A 24,820-nucleotide genomic window follows, 5' to 3' on the forward strand; every position below is an offset into this window, starting at 1 on the left:
TGATTTCACCTTTCAAGTTGGCTTAGCTAGAGAGACAGGGCCACATCTGAGCAACAAAGAGGCATTCGGGAGGAGGCTCTTAGGCACAACCATAGGGAGGCCTAGCCTCTCCTTTGCAGCAACCGTCTTCCCAAGGGTAAAACCTGTGGTAGAGGGCTCAACCTATCAGACCACCAGTCCCCTATGTCTGTGGTCATGTCAGCAACCATGGAGGTGGGGTAGGCGAACACCCCTGCATTCTCCACAGGCTCCTCAAGGGGGCACTGCATCTTTTTTTTTTTTTCCTTGTTTTTTTTTTTTTTTTTTAACTTTCCCTTCTTTTTTAAATCAACTGTATGAAAAAAAAGTTAAAAAGAAAACAAACATACAATAAAAGAACATTTTAAAGAGGCCATAACAAGGGAGTAAGAAAAAGACAACTAACCTAAGATAACTGCTTAACTTCCAACATGTTCCTACTTCACCCCAAGAAAGTTACCTAATATAGCAACATTTCTGTGAACTTGCTCCTACTATATCCATCAGAAATTAACAGACCATAGTCATTCCTGGGCATCCCCAGAACGTTAAATAGCTTATCTGTTCTTCTTGGATTATTGTCCCCCTTCCTTAATTGCTCTCTGTTGCTAGTTCCCCTACATTCTACATTATAAGCCATTTGTTTTATATTTTTCAAAGTTCACATTAGTGGTAGCATATAATATTTCTCTTTTTGTGCCTGGCTTATTTCGCTCAGCATTATGTCTTCAAGGTTCATCCATGTTGTCATATGTTTCACGAGATCGTTCCTTCTTACTGCCGCGTAGTATTCCATCGTGTGTATATACCACATTTTATTTATCCACTCATCTGTTGAAGGACATTTGGGTTGTTTCCATCTTTTGGCAATTGTGAATAATGCTGCTATGAACATTGGCGTGCAGATATCTGTTCGTGTCACTGCTTTCCGATCTTCCGGGTATATACCGAGAAGTGCAATCGCTGGGTCGAATGGTAACTCTATATCTAGTTTTCTAAGGAACTGCCAGACTGACTTCCAGAGTGGCTGAACCATTATACAGTCCCACCAACAGTGAATAAAAGTTCCAATTTCTCCACATCCCCTCCAGCATTTGTAGTTTCCTGTTTGTTTAATGGCAGCCATTCTAACCGGTGTTAGATGGTATCTCATTGTGGTCTTAATTTGCATCTCTCTAATAGCTAGTGAAGCTGAACATTTTTTGATGTGTTTCTTGGCCATTTGTATTTCCTCTTCAGAGAACTGTCTTTTCATATCTTTTGCCCATTTTATAATTGGGCCGACTGTACTATTGTCATTGAGTTGTAGGATTTCTTTATATATGCAAGATATCAGTCTTTTGTCAGATACATGGTTTCCAAAAATTTTTTCCCATTGAGTTGGCTGCCTCTTTACCTTTTTGAGAAATTCCTTTGAGGTGCAGAAACTTCTAAGCTTGAGGAGTTCCCATTTATCTATTTTCTCTTTTGTTGCTTGTGCTTTGGGTGTAAAGTCTAGGAAGTGGCCGCCTAATACAAGGTCTTGAAGATGTTTTCCTACATTATCTTCTAGGAGTTTTATGGTACTTTCTTTTATATTGAGATCTTTGGTCCATTTTGAGTTAATTTTTGTGTAGGGGGTGAGGTAGGGGTCCTCTTTCATTCTTTTGGATATGGATATCCAACTCTCCCAGCCCCATTTGTTGAAAAGACCATTATGACTCAGTTCAGTGACTTTGGGGGCCTTATCAAAGATCAGTCGGCCATAGATCTGAGGGTCTATCTCCGAATTCTCAATTTGATTCCATTGATCTTATATGTCTATCTTTGTGCCAGTACCATGCTGTTTTGGCAACTGTGGCTTTATAATAAGCTTCAAAGTCAGGGAGTGTAAGTCCTCCCACTTCGTTTTTCTTTTTTAGAGTGTCTTTAGCAATTCGAGGCATCTTCCCTTTCCAAATAAATTTGATAACTAGCTTTTCCAAGTCTGCAAAGTAGGTTGTTGGAATTTTGATTGGGATTGCATTGAATCTGTAGATGAGTTTGGGTAGAATTGACATCTTAATGACATTTAGTCTTCCTGTCCATGAACATGGAATATTTTTCCATCTTTTAAGGTCCCCTTCTATTTCTTTTAGTAGAGTTATGTAGTTTTCTTTGTATAGGTCTTTTACATCTTTGGTTAACTTTATTCCTAGGTACTTGATTTTTTTAGTTGCTATTGAAAATGGTATCTTTTCTTGAGTGTTCTCTTCAGGTTTGTTCATTTCTAGCATATAGAAACATTACTGACTTATGTGCATTAACCTTGTATCCCGCTACTTTGCTAAATTTGTTTATTAGCTCTAGTAGCTGTATCGTCGATTTCTCAGGGTTTTCTAGATATAAGATCATATCATCTGCAAACAATGACAGTTTTACTTCTTCTTTTCCAATTTGGATGCCTTTTATTTCTTTGTCTTGCCGGATTGCCCTGGCTAGCACTTCCAGCACAATGTTGAATAACAGTGGTGACTAGCGGGCATCCTTGTCTTGTTCCTGATCTTAGAGGGAAGGCTTTCAGTCTCTCACCATTGAGTACTATGCTGGCTGTGGGTTTTTCATATATGCTCTTTATCATGTTGAGGAAGTTTCCTTCAATTCCTACCTTTTGAAGTGTTTTTATCAAAAAGGGATGTTGGATTTTGTCAAATGCTTTTTCAGCATCTATTGAGATGATCAATTGATTTTTCCCTTTTGACTTGTTAATGTGTTGTAATACATTGATTGATTTTCTTATGTTGAACCATCCTTGCATGCCTGGAATAAACCCCACTTGGTCATGGTGTATGATTTTTTTAATGTGTCTTTGGATTCGATTTGCAAGTATTTTGTTGAGGATTTTTGCATCTATATTCATTAGGGAGATTGGCCGGTAGTTTTCCTTTTTTGTAACATCTTTGCCTGGTTTTGGTATTAGATTGATGTTAGCTTCATAAAATGAGTTAGGTAGTGTTCCATTTTCTTCAATGTTTTGAAAGAGTTTGAGTAAGATTGGTGTCAGTTCTTTCTGGAAAGTTTGGTAGAATTCCCCTGTGAAGCCATCTGGCCCTGGGCATTTATTTGTGGGAAGATTTTTGATGACTGATTGGATCTCTTTGCTTGTGATGGGTTGGTTGAGGTCTTCTATTTCTTCTCTGGTCAGTCTAGGTTGTTCATATGTTTCCAGGAAATTGTCTATTTCCTCTACATTATCCAGTTTGTTGCCATACAGTTGTTCATAGTATCCTCTTATAATTTTTTTAATTTCTTTAGGATCTGCAGTTATGTCACCTTTTTCATTCATTATTTTGTTTATATGGGTCTTCTGGTCTTTTTGATTTTGTCAGTCTAGCTAGGGGCTTGTCAATCTTGTTGATCTTCTCAAAGAACCAACTTTTGGTGATATTTATCCTCTCTATTGTTTTTTTGTTCTCTATGTCATTTATTTCTGCTTCAATCCTTGTTATTTCTTTTCTTCTACTTGGTTTAGGATTGGTTTGATGTTCATTTTCTAGCTTCTTCAGTTGATCCATTAGTTCTTTGATTTTGGCTCTTTCTTCCTTTTTAATATATGCGTTTAGTGCTATAAATTTCCCCCTTAGCACTGCTTTTGCTGCATCCCATAGGTTTTGGTATGTTGTGTTCTCATTTTCATTCGTCTCTATATATTTAGCAATTTCTCTTGCTATTTCTTCTTTAACCCACTGATTGTTTAGGAGTGTGTTGTTTAACCTCCAGGTATTTGTGAATTTTCTAAGTCTCTGATGGTTATTGACTTCTAATTGTATTCCATTGTGGTCAGAGAATGTGCTTTGAATAATTTCAATATTTTTAAATTTATTGAGGCTTGTTTTATGTCCCAGCGTATGATCTATTCTGGAGAAAGTTCCATGAGCACTAGAAAAGTATGTGTATCCTGGTGATTTGGGATGTAATGTCCTGTATATGTCTGTTAAATCTAATTCATTTATCAGATTGTTTAGGTTTTCAATTTCCTTATTGGTCTTCTGTCTGGTTGATCTATCTATAGGAGAGAGTGATGTGTTGAAGTCTCCCACAATTATTGTGGAAACATCAATTGCTTCCTTTAGTTTGCCAGTGTTTCTCTCATGTATTTTGTGGCACCTTGGTTGGGTGCATAGACATTTACGATTGTTATTTCTTCTTGCTGAATTGCCCCTTTTATTAGTACGTAGTGGCCTTCTTTGTCTCTCAAAACATCCCTGCATTTGAAGTCTATTTTATCTGAGATTAATATTGCTACACCTGCTTTCTTTTGGCTGTAGCTTGCATGAAATATTTTTTTCCATCCTTTCACTTTCAGTTTCTTTGTGTCCCTGTGTCTAAGATGAGTCTCTTGTATGCAACATATTGATGGTTCATTTTTTTTGATCCATTCTGCTGAATCTATATCTTTTAATTGGGGAGTTTAATCCATTTACATTCAACGTTATAACTGTGAAGGCGTTTCTTGAATAAGCCATCTTATCCTTTGGTTTATGTTTGTCATATTTTTCCCCTCTGTCTATTAATATCCTTTATTGTACCCATACCGAATCTCTTTAGTACTGAACCTTTCTCCAAGTCTCTCTGTCCTTTCTTTGTTTCTCTGTCTGTAGGGCTCCCTTGAGTATCTCCAGTTGGGCAGGTCTCTTGTTAGCAAATTCTCTCAGCATTTGTTTGTCTGTGAAAAATTTAAGCTCTCCCTCAAATTTGAAGGAGAGCTTTGCTGGATAAAGTATTCTTGGCTGGAAATTTTTCTCACTCAGAATTTTAAATATATCGTGCCACTGCCTTCTCACCTCCATGGTGGCTGCTGAGTAGTCACTACTTAGTCTTATGCTGTTTCCTTTGTATGTGGTGAATTGCTTTTCTCTTGCTGCTTTCAGAACTTGCTCCTTCTCTTCTGTGTTTGACAGTGTGATCAGTATATGTCTCGGAGTGGGTTTATTTGGATTTATTCTATTTGGGAGTTCGCTGAGCATTTATGATTTGTGTATTTATGTTGTTTAGAAGATTTGGGAAGTTTTCCCCAACAATTTCTTTGAATACTCTTCCTAGACCTTTACCCTTTTCTTCCCCTTCTGGGACACCAATGAGTCTTATATTTGGACGTTTCATATTATCTATCATATCCTGAGGTCCATTTCGATTTTTTCAATTTTTTTCCCCATTCTTTGTTTTATGCTTTCATTTTCCATTCTGTCATCTTCGAGGTCACTGATTCGTTGTTCAACTTCCTCTAGTCTTGTACTATGAGTGTCCAGAATCTTTTTAATTTGGTCAACAGTTTCTTTAATTTCCATAAGATCATCCATTTTTTTATTTAGTCTTGCAATGTCTTCTTTATGCTCTTCTAGGGTCTTCTTGATTTCCTTTATCTCCCGTACTATGGTCTCATTGTTCATCTTTAGTTCTTGAGTAGCTGCTCTAGGTGCTGTGTCTCTTCTGGTCTTTTGATTTGGGTGCTTGGGCTTGGGTTATCCATATCGTCTGGTTTTTTCATATGCTTTATAATTTTCTGTTGTTTTTGGCCTCGTGGCATTTGCTGAACATGATAGGGTTCTTTTAGGATTTGTAGACCAATTGAAGTCCTTATCTCTAATTTATCAGATCTACAGCTTCGTGGAGTACACTTTCTCTAACTAACCAGCAGGTGGCGTCCACGAGCCACCTGTTCTCCACAGGCCAGTTCTCCCCTGCTTAGCCTTTGTGGTGAGTGGGGGAGTGAGTCTTGTGGGGTCCAATTGGTGTACCAAGCTTGCGTGTGTAGTTGGTGTTGCCTGCCCTGTATATGGGGCGTGTTTCTGGGCAGTCAGGGGGGGGGGGGGTGGCTCTATCAATCAAAACTCCCTGGTGATCCTAGAGTTTTAAAGCTGCTGCAATAGTCTAATCCTTCAGTTCAGTCCTGCCACAGTTTGTCTCTGCCACTGACCCACAAGTCCTTGGTATTGGTGTATGGCTCCTGAGACTTGCAAGTGGGCCCCTCTTCCAGGCCGTGCACCCCGGGTCCTCTGTTGAGGGATGACTGTGCTATGTCACAGGTGAGTGCCGTCCCCCCAGGGCAGTTCTGGGCTGCTGGGCTGTGTAGGGAGGCTCCCAGTCTGCTGAAATGATGGCTGAATGGGGCTTTGTTAATTCACACTGCTCTACCTTCCCAACTCTGGGACAATCAGCTGAGGTTGCAGGGAAGGCTAATGTCCACTGCCCAGTTTTGTGGTGTGTGCCTGTTATTTGAAGCACTTCCGTCACACTGGGTTGTCTGGGGCAGTTCTGGGCTATGGGGCTGGCGATGGGCAGGAGTGTTTCCTGTCCACCAGGATGATGGCTGTGAGCGGACACCCCCCTTTTCTTGGGAAGTTGTGTTGTTTAGTGAATTTTCTCAGCCAGTGGATTATTGCGTTTTGTCTCAGAGCTCTCCTAGTTCTGCTCTTGAGTTGACCTGCCCAAATAGCAAGTCTTTGAAGTTTTCTGTATTGGGCTTCTTAGAGTAATTGTTTTAGAAAAAGAAAAAAGGATTAAAAAAAAAAAAGAAAAAAAAAGGGCCCTCCTCAGAGATCTAATGGGTTATTGAAATGCTAAGAGACAAAGCAACCAGGGCCATTAAGGAAAGGTCCACAGGGCAGAGAGATCAGCTTTTCTTCAGGATTTGCATATGTGCCTCAGGGCCCTTCCCCTTTCTATGTTCACCAGAACTCCAAAATCCTCCGCTTTTATTTTGGAGTTTTTTCGTGTTGTTTTTTTTTTTTTTCTATGCCTGTCTCCTCTCTGCTGGGCTGGCTGCTCTCAGATTCTCTGGTGTCTGGTCTCAGTCTATCTATGGTTGGAGTTTGAATCAGTAGAATGATTTTCCGATAAGGGCTGCCACTGCAGTTCTCCCTTCTCCTTCCCGGAGCTGACAGCCCCTCCTCCCCCGGGACTGAGCCTGGCAGGGAGGGGCGCGGGTCCCCTGGCCGCAAAAACTTACAGATTTCGCTGATCTCAGCAGTTCCACGTTTTCATGAGTGTTGTATGAAGTATGCCCAAAGTCAGATTGCTCTGTGGTGTCCAGTCCACGCAGTTCCTGGCTTTCTACCTACTTTCCTGGAGGAGTAACTAAAACATACAGCTCACCAGTCCGCCATCTTGCCCCGCCTCGGCCATCTTTTGACTAACTTAAATTTGACCACGGGGCTACACAAAACTGACTTTGAGGCTGTCTTTGAAAATGTGCTGTTTTGAGTCCACCTAGGGGTGTTTCTTTTTTTTTTTTTTCTGTTTTAGTATAATGCAGTCATTGCAGTATAGATTGCGAGTTGCTTAGAAAAAGTGGTATGAAATTGTTAATTTTTGCTATGACAGTTCTCACTGCTTTCTCTCCAGCTGAGAGAGGTGTGCAAGGAAAATGCATTCATGAAAGGACATATTATTACTCTTGAAGAGACTATAAATGTCCATGAGATGGAGGCAAAAGCTAGCAGAGAAACAATCATGAGGCTGGTTTCAGAAGTAAACAGAGAGCAGAAAAAAGCTGCTTCCTGCCTTGAAGAGAAGGACAAGCTGAACCAGGTACAGTCTGTGAAGTGTGTGTGCATCTGTGACCATGTTTATGAAGCAGAAATTGAAAAGCGAATGTAGGGTGAACACAGCTTTGGAAGGCGTGCTCTTAGTGGGGACAAGGTGTAGGGGGGCTGGCACAGCAAGGGGCCATTTGATCATTTTCTCCAAATTGAGAAAAAAAAAAAGGAAATATAAAATCCTTAAAAGCAAAGAATTTATAGAGCATATGTCTTACTTTAGTTAAATTGCAAGGATTTTTAAAATATAAATTCTATTTTTAAAACAAATATGTAAGATATTCACAAGATACAAAATTCTAAAGGTACACAAGGGTGAAAACTCTTCTCCTTACCCCACTCCTCAGTTGTCTTCCTCAGAAGGAAACTCTGTTAACAATTTCTTATACCTCTTTCTAGAAACATTGTATACACATATATGCAAATATATGGTCTTTTTATTTATTTATAACATGATGGTAACATACTCTACTCACTATATTTTCTCTTTTTATGTTTTTTTAAACACAAATGGTAATATCTACACACAGACTTGACACATAAACAAGGCCATTATGTATAATTTTATATCTTTTGTCATGCATGAGACTATATCAGTAAGACAAAATCCTAAAGTAGACTTGCCAAGTGCAAAAAGATGAGTATTGGCATTTTGAGAGGCATCACCAAACTTTCGGAAATGCTTTTTAATCTAAACTTTTATTTATTCAATGGATTGTTCAATCTTTTCAAATGAGTTAGACTCTGAGGTCAAGGAGCCTGTCTGGTTGTATTTTCCCTCCTTATAAATCTTATAATGGAATCTACGCTTCCAGTTAGCAACTTAGTAAAGACACAAAGATACATGAGAATGAATCCTGTGTGCGTTTTTTAAACACTGTGTAATTCTTTAATTATATGTTTTAAGTTTTGTAACAAAGAAACTGATTATGGGATTAGTAATATTGATCAATTCCCAAAAGCAAAAATGAGCTGGTGCCATCAGTTAATGGATATACACAGGAGAAAATTAAATGACAACGGTGAGGGAGATGGAGTTTAAGATGAGGCATTGGCTGATACTGAAATTGAGACGCTTTGTAAAGGTGAAGGGCTGATGGTGTCCCCAGGCTGGCATAACAAGTTGTGGACTTGACTCTTTGTGGGACCATCTTTGGGGCCCCTATGTCTGTAGAGGTTTATCACCAAGCTGGGGAGACATGGGAAGCTGGGGCATGAGCGTGATCTAGAGTAGTGATAATAACTCCTATCCCTCCCCCTCCCAATTCCTTCTAATATTTTCTGCATGATTTTTCTATAAACCTGCAACCTCTCTAACAATAACAAAATGAAACAACACACATTTCTTACCATTAGCTTTCTTCCCCCTGACACATTAACTCTGTGGAGAGAGCAAAAACTTGAGGGTCAGACAAACTTATATTTAAACATGTATTTACGGAACCATCTGAAAAGGCGTTGCAGACACCATATGTGTTGTCTTTGACTACTTCAACATATGTATCCTAAGAATGAGGACATTACTCTTTTTAACCATTATAACATTATCACATCTAAGAATTAGCAATAAAGCCGTAACACCATCTGTGATGGTTTTAAAGTCCACAAATTATTTGATATTCTTCCCCTGGAGAGGCATACATAGGAGTTTAATTCCTCTCCTCTTGAGTGAAGGCTGGGCTTAATGAATCACTTTTAGTGAATAGAATAGATTAGAATAGAATAGAATAGAATAGAATAGAATAGAATAGAATAGAAGTAATGGGATGTTGCTTTTGATACTAGGTTATAAAGAGACTGCAGCTTCCACCTTAAGGGCACCCTCTTCTCTGTTGAATCACTTGCTCTTGAAGGAAGTCAGTTGCCACATTGTGAGGTTAGCTCTGGGGAGATGCTAACAACCATGCCAAAGGACACTTAGGCAGCCTGTTGCGAGGTCTGTGTGGAAAGGAGCCTGCTGACAACCACATGAATGAGCTTGGAGACAAATCCTCCTTCAGTCAAGCCTTGAGATGACTGCAGACCCAGCCAACAGCTTGACTGCAATTAGGAGAGACCCTGAGCCAGGATGATCCAGCTGAGTCATGCTCTGATTCATGACCCATGGAAACCAAGTGATAATAAATGTTTGTTTCAAGCCACTACATTTGGGGAAATTTGTTACACAGCAATAGATAACTAATATATCATCTAATATCATTCCACATTCAAATTTCTCCACTTGATACAAGAATGTCTTTTATAGCAATTTTCTTTCCCCAGTCATGATCCAGTCTAGGTTCATTCATTGCATTTGTTGATTTTTTTTTTTTTGTCTTTTAGTTTTTTTTTTTTTTTTTTTTTTTTTTTTAATAATACTGATTTTTTGAAGAGTCCAGAACAGTGGTCTGATTGTTTCCTCATGGTTCTGTTTAACTTGTTTATTTATAGTCTATAAACTTAAAGTTGGGTTGCAAGGCTGAATTACATTCAGTTTAAACCTTTTTGGCAAGGATATTTCAAAGATAAAGTTGTATATTTCATATTAAATCATACTAGAAGTAAAATAATGCCAGATTTGTCCCATTGTTGGTGATACTAATATTGAATGCCAATCTCTTTAAAGGTATATATTTTTTTCTTCTGCAGTTAAGTAAGTTATCAGTGGGATGATAATTGGTAGGTGATTCCCATTCCCCAATACTTTTTACCTAGTGATATTAGCATCCATCAATTCTAGCCTGGGTTAACTATTAGATCAAGGATGGCAAAATGGTAATAACCTAATTCTATCTTTCTTTCTACTTATTAGCTGGTATTCTTCTTTTTCTTTCCCCTCTTCTTTAATCCTGTGTGCACATGGATTTTTATTTATTTACAGTGTTGCAATGAGTTTTTCTATTTTGATGCTCAAAATTCCCCAAATTTGGGCTCTGTGACCCTGTAACATGACTCATTAGACTTTCAACAATTCCTTGCTTTCTGGCAGAAGATTTCCCAGGCTCACTTGGCAATTTTCAGGCCACAGAACTGAAATCAGCCAATTCTCTAAAGATCTTTGGTTCCTTTCACTGGGAAATGGTTCTTAGAAACCAAAATTTAGGGTTTAGATGTCCTCAGTGCTATCGGGGCATCACATTTTTCAGACCCTTTCAGTGGACAGATTGAGAAATAATTTTTAAATCATAAATTGATATTTATATTTTAAATTAAATGTAACATTTTAGGGCTTTAGAAATTTTTTTTGTTTTGTATTAGTGTCTTTTGGATCCAAATATAATATATTTACTCATTTGATTTATCTTACAATATACATATGATTACTTTAAAATTACACTCTCAATATTTTACCTGAGTGAGGTGTAAGACCCTTAGATTTTTTACGTTAGTACTCTTATCAATCATTAGTATGATAGTCCCCATTTATCAAGTAGTTCATATTAGCACTGTCTTTGTGCTAAGGGCTCAGAGAGGTTATGTGCTTTGCTCATGTTCACACAGCTATTAAATGGGCAAGCTGAGATTTGAACCCAAGTCATTGCATTACTATGCCTTCACCAATAGTCCCCTTTGTATCTATCTATTTATCTGTCTATCTACAGCTATATCCTACATACAAGTCTGATGTCAGAAATTATTATTTATCAGTCAGCAGACAACTGGCTATGCAGATTCTCTCAGTGAATGAGTAACTTAATTTAGTAATAAATAGTAGTTATTAAATTATCAAGGCTGGAGAATTAGGAAGAATTCCATATTTCTCTATAAAAGTGCATCTCTGGAGGTAGCAGTAGGAAATGAGTATGAAATGTGATAGCACATTTGAAAAACAGAACTTATTCCTTTTCTTATGTAAGTTCCTTTGCTTGTAAATGACTGATGCAATGTTTCCAGACTTTGAAAACACATTCATTTTGGGATGAATTCTCTGCCAAAATAATAAAAATTGTAAAAAAAAATATGGGCAATAAAAACCTTGAGGTCTTCAATAAAGTGCTCATTCATAGGATTATGACTCCAAAGATTTATTACTTAAAACACTGTCAGGTGGTTTTACTGACACATTAATGGTCTCAGGAAGCCTTCATAATGCTTTCAAAAGTCTTGTTTTTGAGGTAGGAAACCTACTTTATTAGTGAAGTCCAGAATGACTGCAGAGATACCAGAAGGCCAGTGTGTTGTTTCTACCAAACTTGGCCTTTCTGATTTTTTTAAAAAAATGATTCTACTTCATTTACTTTATGAAAGTTTCATGAATAAAAATCCCAGTAATTTATTACATGTATGGTAAAGCATATTATCTGATAATCTTTAGTAGTTAAAATTGAAGTATATTTTAAAAACGATTCAAGATTGATATCTTGTCTCTTGGCTATCTTGAAATAATACAGAGTTGAGGAAAGTGGTTGCTTCACCTACATAAGCTACACACACACACACACACGCACGCACACACACACCTTTACCATAGAATATAGAAGTTAGAGTCAGCAGATCAGAAATGAAACCTACACATTGGATTTCAAAGTTTCTTTCCTTCAGAGTGTTCATACTTTCTTCAATTCTAGTAACTGGAATTAAAGCTAGGAAATCATACTGATTTTGCATTGGGAAGGCCTGAGTTTGAAGAATGTCCCTTCTGCTTTCTTGATTTATTATCCTGCAGTGGAGTATGTAAGAAGGAGAGCACAAGAGAGACATAGTGAACAGAATTAAGGATTAATTCTGAATTAGTCTGCTTGAGTTTTTATCCTGGCTCCAGAGTCATTTGGCTATGTGATACTAGGCACGTGATTTTACCTCTTCGAACCTCAGTTTCTCACCTGTAAAACTGGAAAATAATGTAGGGGTCTGTCTTTTACAGATACAGTTAGGATTGAATGATATACGTAAAGAACACAGTATGTACTTGGCACATAATTGATGCTCAGTACCTTTCACTTTCCTAGTTATTTTCCTTCACCTAGAGTATAAGAAATATAATGAATAAGCATAAGATTATTTTAAGAGTACATGCATATGGAAACAGTTTGTGGAAGTGAGAAAGGACTAGAGGAGGATGAATTACCAAAGGAATGACAAATTTCTTTCCAGTCCTAGATTCATAGTGTTAGAAGTGTAGGTGGATCATCCAACTCTCCATGAGAAATAGAAATCATCTTTAAAAGCCTCTGACCAGCTGATGCCCAGCCTTTCTACTACACGAGGAGGTTCATTTCATCTTTGTGCAGTACTAACTGTTGAACAGTTGTTATCCTATCAAGTCAGAATCAGAATTCCTACCATTTCACATCCTCATTGTGCTTCTACTTAGTAAACTTCGAGAATAAACTGAAACTCCTTTCCTTCTGGCCACCTTTCAAGCAGACATCCATCATGGCTTTCCAAGTCTCTTCTTCTGGCCAAAAAACTCCAGATCTTTCAAATGTTCCTTACTGGAACCTTTCTTCTTATTGTCTCTGAGGTTGGAGAAGTTCTAGTCTCTGGGTGAGGAATTAAAATTAAAATAAATACTAAAAGAACATCTGCTCATATTTATAAACATTTCAAATTGTTCATAAACCTCCAAAATAAACTCACATCCCTTCTGCTCCTCCCTCCTAGACTCACTCTTACACAATAACCTGTTTTAATCAGTTCCGTTTTTCTGTTCTGAAAATTACCATTAAGACATCAAAGAAATCCGCTTCTATTCCTGATTTGTCAATTTTGGATAGTGTTTTCAGATTTTCTGCTGTGAAATACGAGGAATTAAATGCCTCCTACTTTTTGTTGTCCTCTCTCTACTTCCCAGTTTTTATTATATTATTGTATCTATGTTGTCAAGGTTGATAACATTCACATTCTGTTCTGTAAATAAATTTCATGCTTTGTCTTTAGATTGGTTCTAAAAATTTAAAATAAATTGAAACAGCCTTTAAAATAACATGCTTATATAAATATTCTTTATTATGTGTCTAATCTCAGCATGAGGTGCTGAACCCATTCCATTTTGCCAGTGTCCCTCTTAAAATTTCCAAGCGGGAACTGTCCATGGTCCTCCAGGCACGGGCTGACCTGTACGTGGCAGGGTGTTTGGAGTCTCTTTGTGAAGACTCGGAGCTCACTGGCCTGTTGGGCAGCTGAATTCACTGTTGATTTATGTTGAGTTTGTCAATAACTGAGAATTTTAAGCCTGAGCAGAATTCTAAGTATTTTCTAAAGTTGCTGATTTCTTTGGGACAGCTCAGATTTGGGGAAGGCCTCCTAATTGAAGTAAAATATTGCTATGCAACTTCCACACTGTTAGATCACAGGCAGAACACCCAATTCTCCTTCCACATGGCAACCTTTTGATTACTTGAAGACATCTATATACACATGCTCCATTTTTTTTTCCAACATTTCCTCTTAGAACATGGTTTCAAGACTTTCACCATTCTCATTCCTATGCTCCAAATGTATTCTAGTCCACTGCTTTTCAAACTATCTGTGGCGTAGGAACAGTTTTTCTTTATTTTTAACCCATTGCTGACTGATAATATCATAAAATAGAATTAAAATGAGTTAACAGAAAAAACTTATTTAAAAAGGCATATGAAGTATGAGTCCAAATTTTAAGCATTAGATGACAGATACAAAATTAAATTTTCATAAAGATAGTCAGTATAAACATAGGGGAAAAAAGAATTACATAAACTGCACACACTCCTCTTTGATGGAACGTGTGTGGGTAGGAGATGAATATGAAGAATCACTATTATGCACATAGCTTTTTGTGGTGCTGCAATCATATCTAAATAAAAAGTTATCACTAAAATTTCCTGAATTAAAGTTCTGTAGGCACACTTTGAACAAAAACCGCTTTATCAGTATTGAAACTTATACTGTGGCAGTGAGCTTGCCTGTTTGTTAGGATATCATCTAGGTTGAATTGAACACTGCTACTTGCAGGGGATAATGTACATTAAACTGTTTCTGTGTTTTGCTTTTGAAACACTTGTAGTAGAAAAACCAGTCTCACAGTTGTTTGTTGTGACGAGAAGAGATTTTAAAGCAATTTCAGCAAGCTCGGGATATTTATTTGTAACATTTATCCAACATGAGACAATGTTGTGTTTTCAAAATCCATCTTCAATTCTCCATCAGCAGACAGTTCTATCAACTTATTCTGTAAAAATGTAGTTACATGTAAGTTATCTTTTGATGCAAGAAATGGATTCTGGATTTTACACACTTTTCACTTTTGGATCATCATTGTCAAACTAACCTTAAAAGTTCACATGTTGTAACTCATTCTTACTGTACACAACAAATAACGCAGCTCACACCTCATACTGCTTACCACATGGGTTCAATAAAACCTGAATTGGCCCATACCTTGTTCAACAATCAAGCCCACTGTTGCATCAACGTTGCAGCAATGTCAAATTGCTACAGGAACTAATAAACTCCTACCCTTAATTTCTGAACTCATCTTGTTGGGACTGGGAACAAACAGTTGCAGTGGTGGCACCAGTATGTTAAACACGTTTTAAATAGCACTATTCTAGAAGGTTTTTAAATCTATATTAAAGTTTGATTCCTAGAACTGAATGCTAAATGCCAGGTTTGGTCTGGTTCAAAGGGAACACAGCAGGACTCACCTCCCTCATTCTAGATACTTTACCACTACTAATGCAGCCTAACTTGGTGTTTGTGGGCATGTGTTTTCTCATTTAGCCCTTCAAATGGACCAAAAAACCCTGGGTGTTTTCCTTGTTGTCGCTGTTCGATCACATCTTCCTTCCATTTCTGCTTTCAAGCTATAGTTCCCTTCTCTAGAGATGACCAGTCTTATCAGTTGCTTGTCTGTATTTCTAGAGATATTCTCTTTTTATATAGGTACAAATGGTTCTATACTAGACACATTGTCCAGCACTTTGATTTTTTCACTGATTGTATCTCAGAGAGTCTTCCAGATTAGTATATAAAAAACCTCCCTTGAGGTTTTTATCTCTTGAAGACTACAGAGTATTCTCTGGTATGGATGCTTCATATATGTTTAACCAGTTCCACATTAATGGATAGTCACGCTATGCCTGAACTTTTGCTGTAATTTTATAATTGAGTAACTTTGCTCATACCTCATTTTCCATTTTTTGTAAGCTGTCCCTCAGATGGATTCTTAGGAGTATAATTGCAGGGTCAAAGGATATGTGCATGTTACATTTGGTAGGTATTTATACCAAAATTAGACCTGTCACACTTCCACCAACAAGAAAGGAGACTGCCTATTTGAGGAACTTCTGAGCTTACCAGCTCATCTTAACTGCAGGAAATAGAGGTAACCAACTGCATTTTAATTTTATAAAATTTGTCTAGGGATGGATGAATTAAGCTTGAGCCAGAGTTTCTCCACCCTGACTATAACCAGTCATATTTTTGAGAGGCAATTTGATCTCACACACATCCAAATCCCTGTAGTGGTTAGCAATATCATAATAGGAATCTATTGCATTTTTTAAATACAAAGCTTTGAATGGTTTGATTACTTAATGCAGAATCATGCATTTAGTTGGGAGGTGAATTGAATGCCTTAATCCTAAATTTATAAATATGTTTATAAGCAGAGGCAAAAGGGTCATTATTCTTTGCTACGCTAGTAGGATGGAATATAATGCTTTGTTTATTAAAATAAATTTTTAAAGTGATCCCAGTTCCTGTCTGTAGGGTTTGCCCTCATTTGCAGATGGGATTTCCTCTGCGGAGGTCAGCCTGAGTTTTGCTCGTAATGAGCCACTTGTTTTCGGCTCGGTGTGTCAGTGTGGTCTGACAGCTGTCCCTGGATCCTGGCTGCTGACACCAATGTCACGTTGCTTTGCACGGGGTGCTTCAGGGCCTCCTTGATGTAGCCATGCAACACGACTGCCTTCTGGTGCCTGGCTCTGGGTGGCAGTCGGATGACACCTGTTCCTAGCAGATAAGTCCTGTGCCCCTGAATCCTGAAGCACTTATGCAGGGCACTGGGCAGCGCAGTCCCCAAAACTTTGTCATTGACTCAACAGTCCTGCATTTCATTTGAGAATCTGCTTATTGTTTACGGGGGTTAAAAGTGCTCACAAAGGAAATATGACCTGATATCATGGACCACTTTATTCAATGACCAGAATCTAATATTTTCTAATTTTTACTAGATATAAGTGTTAGTGGCTAGGTTAGAAAAAGGGGGACTTTGGATTTGTTAGAGATGATTCTGTGGGGCCTTGTCCCTAAGGCAATTAAGTGACAGTATGATACTGTGAGGAGAGTGGAAACATTTAAATTGTGCTTATTGGTCGCCTTGTGTAAGCTGCCAGTTGATTAATCGACTCCAGACTGGCAGGAAGTTCATAATACTCAAGTTTCTGATGTATTTCTGAGTATCTCGAGGGCGTTTTGTAAATATTTGGTTAAAAAAAATCACTCTATTGACCGTGAAAACTTCTCCCTTTTGCATTCGGATTTTTCTTTCGATATAAATGTTGCATATAATATTCTCTACGGTTTTTGAAATCTAGGATGAACAGGCTTGCTTTTCATCCCTGTATTGTCTAATTTATGACCTTGATTTTCTAACCACACACTAGATTGTAGTTTATAAGCGAAATATGGTTCCAGTTTATTATCACGGATGCTGATGCTGGTTCCTATAATTGAGTGGCTATTATATCACTGTCTGAAACATTGTACTTGTGATAACGTGTCCTTGACTCTTTACCTTTATAAGCACCATAATTTAATTAGCAGTGGCAGTGGGGCTTCTCTGGAGAGAGGACTAGTTTAGGAAGGGAAAAGAAGCTGTTGCTAGGACCTTGAAAAGAGGCACTTTACAAAACAGTTTCTATAATTAGTTTAGTCATGACATCTCCTGAAAAGGGCAGGCTTCTCTAACTTACCCCCCTCCACTCGATGCCTCTTCTTTCAAATGATGCCTGAAACTTCCTGGCTTAAAAAAAAATCACTATAAGAAAAAGAAAGGTAAGATATGCTCTTTTCCATAAAAACTAGGAACTAGTGTTTCAGCTAATATTTTTCCTGCCTCCAAACTGTTGGTGGAGATGAATTCCTTTTAAAGCCCAGTTCTGGTGCAAAGGGATGGTTGCATTTTAGTTACCAGCCTGAAATGTTTCCAGCTAGTTGAGGTATAGAGTGTTATTCAAAGATACTGTGTCTCTCTTTTCAGTATTTTTAAACCTCAACATACTATATTTAATAAAAAGTGTTTTTTTCCCCCTAGATTAACTAGGTAGCAATAAGATCACAATTCTGGCTAGCCAATTGCTTAATCCTTCTTGATATCAATTCATGTATTTTGGAACTTGATATCAACAAGTGATTTTTTTTTTTAAAAGGATTTTAAGGATGTCCCTTTTGTGCTTTTTTAGACCATTCTAAATTACGGTAAATATAAGTGGTTGCACAGTTAACTTTTTCTATTCCCTTCATTATTTTTCTTAACCTAATTGTACATTTTGTATTCTTTATAATTATTCTTCTCAGGATGGTACTTTATCTCCCTCTGCTTTTAATCCTTCCATCCACCAAATGGTTAGTTATCTTCTTCTCCAGGTTCTATCTCTATGTGTGTTGTCTTTATGAATCAATGGGATGCAAAGTCAATGAATATTGGAAGAAATAGCTAGTTCTGTTTAATGCAATGATATTTTATGAGAATGCTATTCTATTTCTAAAAACAGTATTAAGGAGTTATCTTTATTAAAATAATTTTTTTAGTGTCTAGTTAGGGCTCTGAGAGTTTACTGTTTAATTCATAATCAGCATGGGAACAGATAGTTTGGAAAAATAAATCTATATATGGACTGAATCTGCTAGTAAGTTACTCAGTGATTTTTTTTTAATTCAGTTTTATTGAAATATATTCGCATACCATACAGTCATCCATGGTGTACAATCACCTGTTCACAGTACCATCTTATAGTTATGCATTCATCACCCCAACCTATTTTTGAACATTTTCCTTACACCAGAAAGAATCAGAATAAGAATAAAATATAAAAATAAAAAAAGAGCACCCAAATCACCACCCCCATCCCACCCTATTTTTCGTTTAGTTTTTGTCCCCATTTTTCTACTCATCCATCCATACACTGGATAAGTGGAGTGTGATCCATAGGGTTTTCACAATCACACTGTCACTCCCTGTAAGCTATATTGTTATACAATTGTTTTCAAGAGTCAAGGCTACTGGATTGGAGTTCAGTAGTTTCAGGTATTTACTTCTAGCTATTCTAATGTATTAAAACCTAAAAAGTGTTATCTATATAGTGCGTAAGAATGTCCCCCAGAGTGACCTCTCGACTCTATTTGAAATCTCTCAGCCACTGAAGTTTTATTTTGTTTCATTTTGCATTCCCCTTTTGATCAAGAAGATCCTCTCAATCCCACGATACCAGGTCCAGATTCATCCCCAGGAGTCATATTCTGTGTTGCCAGGGAGATTTATGCCCCTGGGAGTCAGGTCTCACATGGAGGGGAGCAGTGATTTGCTTTTATTAACTCTTTCCAGAGGTCCACATGGAAAAGGCTTATATGTAAAAAATTCCTTTTTTTAAATCCAGATTTTATATCCCCTCTCTCTTTTTTGAGATACCTAAATTTTCCATCCATTTAATAAGAGACTATGTAGAGGGTTATCTCTTATGAAGAGATTATGAAGGTTATGAAGAGACCATAGGGAACTTAGAGTTAAAAATGCAATAAGAAATTTAACCCTGTCTGTGAAGTCCTTGGTAAGCAAGGGAAATGAATTGCTATAGCAAACCCAGGTGTGCTTCATTGGCTGTGAATATTATTGTTTTTACTTTCTGTAATTATTTTAGGCCTTGCTCACGGCTGTGGAGGCAAAAGAAACTCTTGAGAGGGAAGTTAAGCTCTTCCAAGAAAGGCTGCTTGCCGGCCAGAGGGTCTGGGATGCTCAGAAGCAAGAGCTGAGCTGCCTGAAGAAAAGCTTTTCTGAGCTGGAGCGGAATCAGAAAGACAGTCTGCAGGAAGCTGTGGCCTCACAAAGCCAGTACGCCTCCTTTAGGGAGAAGATCGCAGACCTGCTTAGGGGAAGCCTGAGCATGACCAGGTCCACAGAGGACAGCATTTTGGAGAAGATTCGAGAAATGGGCAGCCAGGAAGAGAGCAGGAAAAGGGTGAGTGGGGGAGGCTGCTTATAAGCTTCTTGAGAACTGTCACATCTTATTCATGTGGGCAAATTCAATACATGACCTACCTGAATTAAAGTATGATTTCAATGTGGTTTTATTGCTTTCAGTTGCATATGGCACCTATGAAGGCACACGCGTTACTGAGCGACAGTTAATCAACAGTGTGGGACTGACCTCGAATCCTGCTTCCTCGCCGTGTGGCCTTGGGCGGGTTCCTGAGTCCTGGTTTCCTAGGGCGGCTGTAACAAAATATCACAAACCAGGTGGCTTGAAACATCAGAGATTCATTGTCTCATAGATTTGGAGGCCGGAAGTCGGGAGCAAGGTTTCAGCAGGGCCATGGTGATTCTTCCACATTCTGGTGGCAGCTTGTCGGCAATCCATAGCTCAGTCTCCACCCATGTCACATGCCATCTCTCTTTCTGTCTGTCTCCTACCGTGTCCAAATGTCCCCTGCTTGTAAAGACTCCAGTCATATGGGATGAGAGCCCACGCTGATCAGTTTGGCCTCACCTTGACTAATCATAGCTTCAAAGATCCTGTTTCACATAGGATCACATTCACGCGACCAGGGGCTGGGACTTGAACATATCTCTTTGGGGGATATGATTCAACAATCTTGCAGCCTTTGAGATTTTGTTTCCTTATTTGCCATTAAGGTGATAGATAACTCAGGGTCTGCAACCCTTTGTCTGAAACCTTTGGGGATGGATTTGCTTTCTAATTTGCACTTTTTCAGGCTTTGGAAAGGTAATGCCATACTCAGAAAGGTTATTCAGGAAGCTGTTCTGCACAGCACTCCCCAGTGGGGTGTGTGGCAGCACCCCTTAATCAACCACAGTCACGGTTCTGCACAAAACCTGTAACACAGCTAAGGGGGATAAATAAAGACCATAAATAGTCTCATGTCACTTCAGGTCAGGGTTTGCTGCTAGAGTGGTTCAGGTCAGGTCAGGTTTTGTCAGCAAATGAGTTACGGAAAAAAAAAAGAACAAAAAAAACCTGTCAGTTTGCAGAGCCTTCTGGATTTTGGAATTGCAGATAAAGTTTTGAATACCTATAACAGAATCTGTCTTGCAAGGTTATTGTTTATTGTGAGCACTAAATGAAAACATGGTTTTAAAGTCCTTAACACACGGCCAGGCAAGTAGCAACTGCTCTGTAGCTTCTACACTCTCTCCATCTTCCTTCTTCTTCTTAATGCTTTGGGGCCTAGAATACTCTTTTGGGGACTTGTTTAATGAGTGGAAACAAATGATTTAGTTTACAACTATGATTATACTATGAATCATTCTTTTTTTCTATAAAGCGTTGCTTTGCAGAGTCCAATTTCAGCCCAGTTTGTCTTCAAATTATTATCAATTCCAAATTTTTGAAGTCCTGATTAGAGAGGTTTTAAAGTAGATACTATCCAAATTCTATGTACAATACCATTACGAACTATTCCTTCTATTGATTTCATGCTTGCTCGAAAGGAGAAAATGTATCTTTCCATATTTTAATATCACTAAAAAATTCAGGGTGATAGCTAACACAGAGGTCAGAGTTGAATTTCTAAATTTCCTTTAATGATCAAAAACTTTAAGTTTCCTTTTAAAACTCACCAAAATTCCTGTATGCTCTAGGATAAACCCTTGTGGCCCATTTGTTTAAGTGCACGGTCCTCTTTATGGGTGTAAAATACACAGAAAACTTGTTGGCTGCCCTTCACCCTGTGGAGTGTCTAGGCCATCTGAAAGGAAACCCATCTTTTTCATGATTCACTATGCATGTAAGTCCGTGATTGGGGAAGGAAATTATTTACAGGATTGGGAAAACTTTCATTAAATGATTTACCTTGAATGTTAATAGATGCACTTCAATAGCTAATAGTTCTTTGCCATTTCATTTGATTGCTCCTCCCCTTCTATTTTTCCAAGTATTTTCTTAAAACTATTTTAATTCCAGCATGGGAAACCTGGCATAAAACTGTCAGTATGATATGTATGTTTATTTTCTCAAGCAAAATGATGTAAATTGGTTAAGCTGGATATGCCTTCCCTCACTCTCCATAAAAATTAAAATGATTCAGAGTCTTTTTAGTGCCTTTGTCTGCCTCTCATACCCTGTAATTTTTCTCAATAGCTGCTCTCTCTATTTAAAAGCCTAAAATCAAGCATATAGCTGGCATCTTCTGTGACTCATCTTCAAGTAAAATCAGGAGAAAATGGATTTCATATATTGTCTTAGAAATGCTTCTGAAGAATGGGAGCTTTACAAATTGATGAACCTGTTTGTCAAGCAGGCTACATCTGCCTGCTAGCTGCCGTGGCCGAACACAGTCCGTGGTTGAGTAATAGCTACGTGAAGGCCAGTGGCAGGTTGAGGCTTGGCCTGGCAAACTCTCACTTAACGTTGACTCCTACATACTGAGCATTGCTTTTCTTGTTTGCCCCCTTGCTAGCCATTTTCCATTTCCTGCATTTAGAATTCTTAGGAGAATTCAGGACACCACCCACGCTTTTTCAGTAAGTCACTTCTGCTTGTTTCTTGCTCTTCAGCTCATGGCAAAATTTAATTTTCTTTTTAAAAGCGTTCCTTCATCTTAGAGTTGGCTTTCTCAACCTTGGCACTACTGACATTTTGGACAAGATAATTCTTTGTTGTGGAGGCTGTCCTGTGCATTGTAGGATATTTAGTAGCCTCTCTGTTCTCTCCCCACTAGATGCCAGTAGCTCGCCTCTCCCCATTTGTAACAACCAGATACTGCCATTTGTTCCCTGGGGGGAAAAGTCGCGTCTGATTGAGAACTGCTGTCTTAGACGAATGTTCTATGGCTGGGTTCCTAGGAATTCTAAATGAGTCCCTTAGATGTTATTTAGCCTTGAAATTTCAGGACACCCATGGCAGGTGCTTATGAAATAATGGCTTCTTGCCCAGTGATGGAAGTTGCAACATTTTCAGCTTTTAGTTTAGGAATTTGAGGCAAATTTTTTTTTTTCTTCCTGCTAACTGCTTCCTAACTGGCGAATCATCTGGATGAGAATGGATTAAATATAGGGAGGACATGACCATGATAGATTTGTATGTCATTTCATGAGTCAAAGATAAATTAATGCAGGTTCACGAACATTTACCCAGATGGCTTTTTTGTTTTCCTTTGGGTACGCATCAGGCTCGGTAGGGGCTGTGGGGTTCCAGCCCAATGCCCTGAAGAGCCTGAGGTGGTCATCAGCCTGGGGGGCCCAGTCGGAGCCCCTTCATCTATCAAAGCAACCTTGTTCTGGTTTGCTAATGCTGCCATTATGCAAAATACCAGAAATGGACTGGCTTTTATAAAGGGAGTTTATTTGGCTACAAATTTACAATTCTACAGCCAGAAAAGTGTCTAATCTAAGGCATCAACAAGAGGATACCTTCACTGAAGAAAGTCCGATGGTGTCTGGAGCACCTCTGCCAGCAGAGAAGGCACGTGGCTGCCGTCTGCTGGTCCCAGGTTGTGTCTCAGCTCCTCTGTGTCCGTACCTTAACATCTCCAAATATTCTTCTGTCCACAACTCCAAGCATTTCTGAGCATGTCTGTCACCTCCCAAGCATCTCTCCAAAAGTCTCTCTCAGCTTCTCTGAGCTCCTTCTGTCTGTGAGTCCTCTTGTAGGACTCCAGTGATTTAATTAAGACTCACACTGAATGGGCGGGGTCCACATCTCCATGGAAATAATTTCATCAAATGTTTCCACCCTAATCAAGACCAATATGTCTGCCATCACAAGATTGCATTAAAGAATATGGATTTTCTGGAGGACACCATATATCCAAACCAGCACAAACCTTTTCCCAGAAGCCCTCAGCAGACTTCCACTGAAATTTCGTTGTCCAAAAGTCTGTTGCCTCCTCACCCTTGGTTACAAGGGAGTCAGGAAGTGCCTAGTTAGAGTTTCTAGTTTTCCCAGCATCCAAGGAGGAGGGGGTAGGGTAACAGGCAACACTGCTGGCTACGCACACTGACAAGGAAAGAGAATGGAATTGATGTTATGTTCCTGGCACCTGATGACTAATTTTATAGATTTCCTAAGTGAAAATTATAGCTTGAAATGATAATTGGAAAAGAGTTGTTATTTTCCAGAAGACACTGGTCCTTAAATGACCTCAGTGGCTTGATCTGCAGTTCAGAGCTGTGTTTTGCGCCTATTTGGTTTAATCTTGGGGCGAGGATGCCTCCCTGGTGAAATCAACCAAGACTTGTATTTGGAAAAGGAATTAACTCTTTTAGGGTACTATGACTTGACTTCCAGAACACCTGAGCTGCTTGCTCTCAAAGTATAGTTTCCATCAATGCTTTTTCTGTTTACAAATCTGAGCTATTTATTTTTCATGTATCTCCACCCCTGTCCTCACATCTCTGGTGCTGAGATCCCTGGTATGTTAAAGAAAAATAGTAAAAGAGAAGCTTATTGATTCTTTCGACTTCTCGGTGTCTAAATAACCTTATCCGCCCAAACTTGATGTTTTTAGTGAACTTCATTTATTTGTTACATCTGTTACTGCACTTATCGGCCTTATAGTACAGTAAATTATTTGAATTGGATTATCAGCCTTTTAAGATCAGGAACTATGTATTATTCAGAATTTATCCCCTCACACCTTCACGGCCTCATACATAGTAGGCGTTCAGTAAATACCTGTTGAGTTTCATTGAACTAATTTGCATCAAGGTAGCTCCAAACAACACAAATTTTATGAACATTGATTTCAGTGGAGCTGATTTGCATATATTCTCAAGGCATCTCTGAGATTTTTATTAAACTTTTGCTGCCCTGGATTTAAGGGGAAAGTCAGGATAAGAAGAGGAACTTCAAGAAGAACAGGGAGCACTGGACAGGTTATGGGGTTTGTGAAACACCCTGGGGCCTTATTGGAGGGACAAAGTTTTGTGTTGTAGAAGAGGAGGTAGTCGTCAGAGTCCCCTGCCTTCTTGTACATTGCCACTGACCCTATTTAGGGTCACCATATTAAAGGGATTTTGACCTCTCAAATGATGAGTAACAATAACATGACTACACAAGTACATGGCACACAGTCAGTGCCACTGAAGGTTAGTGCAGGAGTAACCAATA

At 38.5% G+C, this 24,820-nt stretch overlaps 1 protein-coding gene across 5 annotated transcripts in view; it reads left to right on the forward strand.

Annotated features, from left to right (window-relative positions):
- Positions 1-24,820, forward strand: part of CCDC170 (coiled-coil domain containing 170) — a 107,097-nt gene that overhangs the window by 49,488 nt on the left and 32,789 nt on the right. For all 5 annotated transcript variants that reach the window (XM_037819572.1, XM_037819598.1, XM_037819581.1 and 2 more), the window contains exons 5-6: positions 7,381-7,566; positions 19,394-19,711. In XM_037819572.1, the coding sequence (XP_037675500.1) occupies positions 7,381-7,566; positions 19,394-19,711 (504 nt within the window). The remainder of the gene's footprint in view (positions 1-7,380; positions 7,567-19,393; positions 19,712-24,820) is intronic.

This window comes from Choloepus didactylus, chromosome 2 (genome assembly GCF_015220235.1).
Source record: "Choloepus didactylus isolate mChoDid1 chromosome 2, mChoDid1.pri, whole genome shotgun sequence".
In the NCBI taxonomy this organism is placed as follows: domain Eukaryota; kingdom Metazoa; phylum Chordata; class Mammalia; order Pilosa; family Megalonychidae; genus Choloepus; species Choloepus didactylus.